Genomic DNA, 7,931 nt, shown 5'->3' with positions numbered 1-7,931 from the left:
GCATGGGATCAAAGCGAATAAGACTGTTGTGACTCCATTTCTCGAACCTCCTTGGTTGTTGTTGGTGAGGAATGATGCATAACACACAAGAAATGCTGTGTTTTGTTTAAGGAATCCATTCACACCTGCGACAGAGCGCATGACTTCTAGGCGGATAGAAAGGAGAGATCCTTGTTTCTTCTCCTCTGATACCTTCGAGTTCAGAAACACATGCAACGTGAAAGATTCATAATAATTATTGTGTATTCTATGAGGCGATTACTATGACTTCATTACTTCAACTAATCTTGGCTATTCAGAGGAAAAAAATCGTGTTAAGGTTTGAAATTCCATAACCTTCTCATCTAACTCCCCATTTTGACGAAATACACAATTCTATTCGCTTATTTTGTTGGATTGGTTGCATTTCTGTCAAAGTGGACACAATCCCAATCATTCAGTCGTGACTCCACACCTTCATAGCCTTCTGATTCTATATGTAATGATTTTTGCCTAAACCTAGGCTAACCCATATTGTTCGATGATTCTCAATATCACTGTCAATATTTCATTGTCTGTATCTGCACTTTAAATCATGGTCCGTCTTGTTTCAAGAAACACTCTCGACTGATAAGAAAATGTGTGTGTGCAACCCGTAGAGTTATCACGCGTTATGCCCCACTCGTCTGTGAATAATGAGTCACTCAAGGGAAGCGAAATCATTCTGAAAAGTGGGATCAAAGTACATATTGTGTTAACACTCCGCTAGCTCTAGGCCCATATTGAAATTCATTTGTAATATCATACAGCCAAGGTATTATCTTCGACGTTGATAGCTCTTTGTGAGGGACGAATACTAGTAGTTCCGCGTTGTGGTATAGCGGCGGATCCGCACTCTTACAAGCCAGAGCCTCGGCCTCCCCACCGAAAGATATTACAACTATGGATCTCAGGCGACCATACAATGCTGTCCCACTCGTTCGATTATGCGTAGTGTTTTCTTTGGTCGCGGCAACCGTGGCCGAAAACGTGTTGATTTCGTGCACTGTAGGCGAAGGCTCACATTACTTCGTTGGGAAGACTATCGGACATTATCTTGTTAAAAGAGGACACAATGTTACGATGCTGCTGTCGAACGCGTATGCACACAGGGCGGAAAATCCCGACGACAAGGATCTCAACTTCGTCATATTCAACCACTCTGGCCCCGTGGAGGAGGTGTTGGAACGACATGGAGCCTTTTCAAAGGTATCACTGAACCTTAGTTCGCATTAACTTGTGTCACTCAGAAAGAGCAGTATTTGCCATTTTAGCCACATCTGAAATGTATGGTGTTATAGACTTGTGCGAATTTCCAAAGACGATTTGCGCACAGATGGATTACCAACCTATGTATTTCTTGTCGATGGGCAAAAGGAAACAAAAAAATGTTCGGGGCATTGAAGGTTCATGGAGGATAAATATTAGAAAGAACAGGATAAAAAAAGGCCTATATTAGGCATATCTGTTAAGAATGTATTTACTCTATAAATCATTTCTAACTCCTCTAAATTCTAGTCCCTACTTGCTGTTTATAGTTCACTTGACGAGAGCATTATAGCTCGACCCACAGTTTGGACAAAAGATGAGCTTGAAACTATTCCGTATTAATTGCGCAATTCGCTCTTTGAAGAATGAATATAAAAACTTACACACAAGAAAAAATAAGTAAATTGATAAGGGGTAACCTGTCTTTTTCGCTCTATTTTTGCAGCACTTCTCAAATTAAGCACATTATTCAAGAGCTATGTTGTAAATTTAGCAAGCATTTGTTGTATACAACTGAAATACACTGGTAAGATGATATAACTTAATAGTCATATTTTTCTTTGCTACAGACCCAGTGGCTATGCGGCGTCAAGAATTAATTTTGTACGATGCGTTTGTATCGTTTCTTGTTGACGCAACAGGGTTTATGTGAGCTATAGGGGCCAAGCTTTGCTAGTTACAAATATAGGACATATATTGCTTTGCAGCACTGACTAATAGTGCACTATTTTGGAAAATGTCGTCATTAAGAGTGACATATCATATACCAAGAAAGTATACCATGCAGTGTCTACCAGGCCAGTAGTCTGAAATAGTTCAAAATAGGGGTACATAATCACGTGAAGCTCTTCTGATACAATCAGCAGGTAGTTCTAATCCGAAATGTGTATCATGGAAATAGAGGGGTAACCCATGGTATATCTCATAATCATCATCGTCATTCGATGATCAAACAGTGAGATCAATTAAACTTAAACAGAAAGGTACCATATTCGAGCAAGGAACGCACGAAAATGTATACACATTGGGTGCGCAGACAATACAGAGCGCACTCAGAACCTGCGTGTACATTTGTTTCCAAGATGGCCTTAGAAACTTTCGACTTCTGGTTCCTCTACAAAGTCATAACGTCGCAGACTCAAGGCAACGTTAACGACTGCGAGGATCTGCTAGCCAGAAATCCCGACGTCATGCGCAGGCTCGAGCACGGTAACTTCAGCGTCGTCATCTTCGACCATATCTGGCCCTGTAGCCTGTTCCTGGCGATGAAACTGAAGACGCAGGCGGTCATGTCCAGTCCGATGGCCGTAGTGACCGCACTGAGTACGGCGATCGGCAACCCCGTCAACCTGGCCATTTCGCCGGAGCTTCTAACCGGCCTCAATCCACCGATGACGTTTTTCGAGGTGAATTTAAAGGACAAGTCCTCCGTCATACACATGTGGATAGAATGAATGCAGCAATCTTATTAGAACACATCAGTGAAAGTTTGTTGAAAATCAAAGATTCCGTTCAAAAAGTATCTGCGCAGACTATAGTGCAGTGTGTCAATGCGTAGAACGATATGATACTAGGTGTTACAAAAAAAATCCCATAATTATATACATATATATATATATATATATATATACATGTACATGTACATATTATATATACCTGTATATATGTTTAAGTGGCTCACTGTTTTGAAGTGGTGTAACTGAACCTCCGTTGCCGTTCATTAAAAGATCAAGTTCATAATACGAAAAAAGTGTCTGTATAGCATCTATTGGAAGACCTGATTATCATTAAAATAACGAGGCTATCAATTCTGTATATTATGTCATACATTTTCAGCGAGTCACTAACGTTCTTACAAACCGAGCCTTCCTGATGACAACATACGTGATCAACTCCCCGTTCAACGAGCTCCGCCACCGCCTCAACATCAGACCCGACATCCCCGGCACCATCAATCATCTTGTGGCCAGCTACCCGTCCCTCTATCTCACCAACATTGACTTCTCCATGGAAATCCCGACCGCGTTTTTCCCAAATGTCATCACTATTGGCGGTATCACAGCACGCCCAGCCGCCGCTTTGCCACAGGTTCGCAGCCTTTGAAAAAAACAATTACCCGTTAAATTGTAATTAAGACCACAAGATTGTTTCTTAACCGTGATTTTGTTAATTATTTATGAGCATTTCAAAATAGTTAATATCAAGACGATCAAGGAAATCTAGTTTATATCGCCTTACGTTTAGATAGTATGAATTTGTGCGAGGACACATTTGACAGAGCATTATCGTAAAGATTCCTGGCTGTTTTGTTTGAAGGATGTAAACCTTGGCCAGAAATCCTCTAATTTCTAAAAAATCAATTTACTGGGTTATCCTTGAAACACTTGAGTAGTATGCAGTTCCATTAATAGAATTAATGCAACACGATTTCAGTGACATTACATTATATTACATGGCTTTGTCATATACAAAACGGCAATGGGATGAATGTGACCACGTGATCACTAACCCTCAATTTGTAATCTTCCTCCACGGACAGAACATTCCCTATTAGAGAACATGCTTAGGAACGCAGATCTTGATAATCTAAGTTAATACTTTTCCCTCTCCCCCCTTATATAGGCCCTATATATTTTTTTTTCTCCAAAATCAACTGCTTTTAGCTTTATTTTTTTGTGTGTTTTAATTTGTCTCCAAACGTTGACATTCTTCCTACCCATTGCAATATTTCCATCTACCAAGTCTACCATGATATTAACTGTCTGTTCCCATGGTAACAGGAGTTGGAAGACTTTATGGAATCATCCGGTGATGACGGGGTCATTCTCTTCACCCTCGGGACGTACTTCCACCAGGTGAGGTCCGACTGGTTGGCACCGTTCGCTGAAGTCTTCGGCAAACTGAAGCAAAAGGTTCTCTGGCAGATGAAGTCAACGCCTCCATTTAAGTTACCTAGCAACGTGAAAACACTCCCATGGTTACCGCAGAACGACATCTTGGGTACGTCTTAAACTGCTGTATTTTTTTTACCCTCTCTTCTGAGTGATATGTTACAATATCTACATGTGACACAATCATCATTCCAAATGGATTATACTTAAAGTTTTTAAAAGAATTTTTCCCCCATTTTTGCTCAAGTGACGTATGTATACAAGATGCATCGACGGAAGAAAAAATATTGATTGGTATTCCACGTAAAGAAAGACAAACCTTCAAAATAGCAAACTGGATAAATAGAAAGGAAGGGTGATGGATGGATGGATGGATGGCTAGATAGATACGTAGATGAATAAATGGATAGATAAGTAGATATATCGATGAATGGCTGGATAGAAGATGAATAAATAGATAAATTGAAAAATGGATAGAAAAGTGGGTGAATAGATAGTATTATAGAAACATTAGATGAATAGATGGATGGATCGACAGACGGATAGACGGACATATAGTAGATTGATCACTAGATAAAAAGATATGTGAATAGGAGGACAGGTGGCAAGATAGACGGATGGAGAGATTAAAATATAGAAAGATGGACATAGACAGACGGACAGATAGTTGGAGATTGCCGTTTTCTCTTCATTCTCCAAGTAATGATCACATCATACTGCTAGTCTTGATTAAAATCGTTGTGATTGATAAGGGGGAAATGAAACAATGACCAACACCAAACAAACAAACTACGTTTGTCGTGAGGGATATTGTTGAAAGACTACATCCCACTTTTATTCCCTCCTCCCTGTACGCAGGTCATCCTAAGACACGACTCTTTGTATTCCACGGTGGAAACAACGGTTTCTACGAGGCCCAGTACCACGGCGTGCCCGTTGTGGCAATCCCTCTCTCGGGCGATGGTACAGACATGGCCGCCCGAGCTGCCCTCCGACAGTTAGCCGTAGTCATTGATAAGACGATGGTAACGGCGGATCGTCTCCACGCGGCAATCGAGACCGTCTTGAACAATGACAGGTTGTTCAGTCTTTGTTTTATCTTCTGTTTCTTCGTCTTTGCCCCCTTTTCCTCTTTGTTACCTTTCTACCTCTTCTTCCGTTCCTCTTCTGTTCCTCGGCCTCCATCTTCTCCTCCTTCTCCTCCTCTTCTTCTTTTTGTTCTTTTTGTTCTTTTTGTTCTTGTTCGTGTTCTTTTTCTCTTCTTCTTCTTCTTCTTCTTCGGTGTCGTGATAGATATTTTCTTTTCGTCTTTATCTTTCTTCCGCTTGTGCTTTTCATTTTTTGTGTGTGTGTACAGTTATTTTAATTTCATATGAAATAACATGTTTATTCTACTCTGAATTTTATACCTACCATTCTGTTTGTCGTCGGAAATTAAACGAAAGTTTAATATCCTAAAGATACTATGCAATTCAATGCCATACAATGGTTTGTTATTTCATTTTTCTCGATGATATAACTACATTCATGGAATGATATATCATTATTATGAAATCTCATTATCGTTATAACTGATATTACGAACATCGCTAACTCTGCCAAAAATCTCGCATTACTTGATAGAATAAAATGTCATTGACGTTACTTTGACTGCATTACGAGTGCATAGTGTCGTCCATTAAACTGCGTCACACACGACGTATTAATTCATTGATCATATTTTTTTTTTTCAGTTACGCGAGGATAGCGCAGAGGCAATCGGGCATTTTGCGCAGCCGTCCCATGCACCCGGGGGATCGCGCTGCATTCTGGGTGAGTCACGTGATGGAACATGGCGGCGACCATATGCGAAATCCTTCCCTGGAGCTCAACTTTATCCAGCGAAATCTGCTGGATGTGATAGCGTTCCTTCTAGCCGTGGCCGTTCTTCTAGTGATGGCCCTGTTGGCATGCTGCAGATGTGTATTTCGCTGTTGCAATCGAGTGTGCCGGGGGGATAAAGAAAAACGAGATTAACCCATTCCACCTGACATATTTCAAACATATTTTAATTTTGTAAGTGCTTGTCTGTTTCATTGCGGCAATGTGGTACAATAATAGTTGATTGACCCGCAACTCGTCATAGTTATATTATGGTTATGCATATTTGAATAACATTTCGTCACTGGAATTCTATGAAGTCCCACTCACATACAGGACAAACTGTGAAGATTCCAATAGAACCATTCACTATCCCTCACACCAGTACTACAGCGTATGCCAACTCATTCTTCCCACGCACCATTCGGGACTGGAACAACCTGCCTGTTGATCTCGCCGCATACCCATCCCTCATCGCCTTCAAATCTGCGTTGAGGGAACTCTGTAGGATGTAACTCTTCATCCAGAGATTTTTACTTGCACCTGTAAATATTTTGCACCTGATTTCAAATTTCTGTTGCCCCGGCGCGGCGTATGCGTAATGTTCTCGCAGTGCGTTCATCCTCGACCATTTGAGGGCAGCACTTTACCGGAAGAAGAAGAAGAAGAAGAAGAAGAAGAAGAAGAAGAAGAGGAGGAAGAAGTAGAAGAAGAAGAAGAAGAACAACCACAAATTCACTGATCGATACCGGAAATTTGCAGCTATCGTCCGCAAACGCGAACGATGCAGAATAGTTGTGCCCGCAACTCGTCACCCGCGCTCCCATAGACAAAGCAGATAAAAGACGTGTGCGGGTGACCGTGATGCTCCCATAGACAAGCACGTAAAAGATGCGTGCCGATGACAGTGATATACTTATAACACGCATTCCGAAGAGAAACCGTCTATAAATTTAAGATTTTCACGGAAAACTGTTCGGTTTTCACCACAGCTTGCTTGGTTTTGGTAATCCTGCCAAGTTTCAAGCGTACTGAACACAGTCCCAGGCATAAATTTTTGTCCAGTGCGCTTGTAGCAATTTGCAGCAGGTATTCGGGTCCCTGACGAGGTGCGGGCACCTCACTATAAAATGGAAATTTGACTTTCAAACTGAGTTATGAGTTATGGAAATTAATTGAATAGAATTAATTGCATAGAATTGAATTGAAAGAATTATTGTAATGAATATTATGGTACTGATATCAATAATTTCATACTGATATTGATACTGATATCAATTATCAAGAAGTTTTGTATTGTGAACAATTTTATTAATATGAATTCAGTGTTTTGTATAATACATTGCAATAGTATATTTTTGATGAATGTGATATTGATTGATGTTTTGTAAGAGAATAAATGGTAGTTTAATTGTTATGATGAAAAATATGTGTGATTATGATAATGATAATTTCAGGGAGTAAGAAAAGGTTGAATGAGGGAAAGTGAAGAAGAGGATGGCAATGTTTATAAGGAGTTGGAAAAGAGAAGATGAAGAAAAAAAAGATGAGTAGATGAAAAGAAAGTCGATTTTTAGTAGGGTTATTTCTATAAACAATAGAGATTATTTATGAAAACAAGAACAGAAGTGTGAAGAATTGTAATTGTATTATTTGTTTTTTGTTTTGTTAATGGTAAAGGTTAACTTTATTGTGTAATAGTTAATATTCTAATGTATGCTTGTATATTTGTATGTATTCATGATGATCCTTGTAAGATGTCCGCAATTCAGCCTGCGGGCTGCAAGAGATGTTATTCAATAAATACCTTTCAATCAAATAATAATGATAATAGTAGTAGTAGTGATGAGTAGTAGCAGTAATAATAATAATGATAATAATAATAATCATGAT

General features: G+C 39.7%; 1 protein-coding gene across 1 annotated transcript; it reads left to right on the top strand.

The window, feature by feature from the left end:
* Nucleotides 1-909: 909 nt before the first annotated feature.
* Nucleotides 910-7,194, top strand: LOC139736402 (UDP-glucuronosyltransferase 2A2-like). Its single transcript, XM_071647153.1, has 6 exons — nucleotides 910-1,227; nucleotides 2,370-2,693; nucleotides 3,124-3,375; nucleotides 4,068-4,287; nucleotides 5,037-5,256; nucleotides 5,912-7,194. Exons 1-6 carry the CDS (start codon nucleotides 922-924, stop codon nucleotides 6,192-6,194), a joined length of 1,605 nt encoding a protein of 534 aa, XP_071503254.1. The 5' UTR covers nucleotides 910-921; the 3' UTR covers nucleotides 6,195-7,194.
* Nucleotides 7,195-7,931: the final 737 nt, after the last annotated feature.

The sequence above is a fragment of the Diadema antillarum genome, unplaced genomic scaffold (genome assembly GCF_040938485.1).
Source record: "Diadema antillarum isolate AM-2024a unplaced genomic scaffold, OU_Dant_1.0 seq00000643_RagTag, whole genome shotgun sequence".
Taxonomy (NCBI): domain Eukaryota; kingdom Metazoa; phylum Echinodermata; class Echinoidea; order Diadematoida; family Diadematidae; genus Diadema; species Diadema antillarum.
This window is presented reverse-complemented; position numbering and strand designations above follow the sequence as displayed.

Coding starts and splice junctions, on each gene's coding strand:
- LOC139736402 (XM_071647153.1), top strand. CDS start 922: ATGGATCTCAGGCGACCATACAATGCTGTCCCACTCGTTCGATTATGC. Junction 1,228..2,369: donor GACATGGAGCCTTTTCAAAG/GTATCACTGAAC, acceptor TTTGTTTCCAAG/ATGGCCTTAGAAACTTTCGA. Junction 3,376..4,067: donor CAGCCGCCGCTTTGCCACAG/GTTCGCAGCCTT, acceptor CCATGGTAACAG/GAGTTGGAAGACTTTATGGA.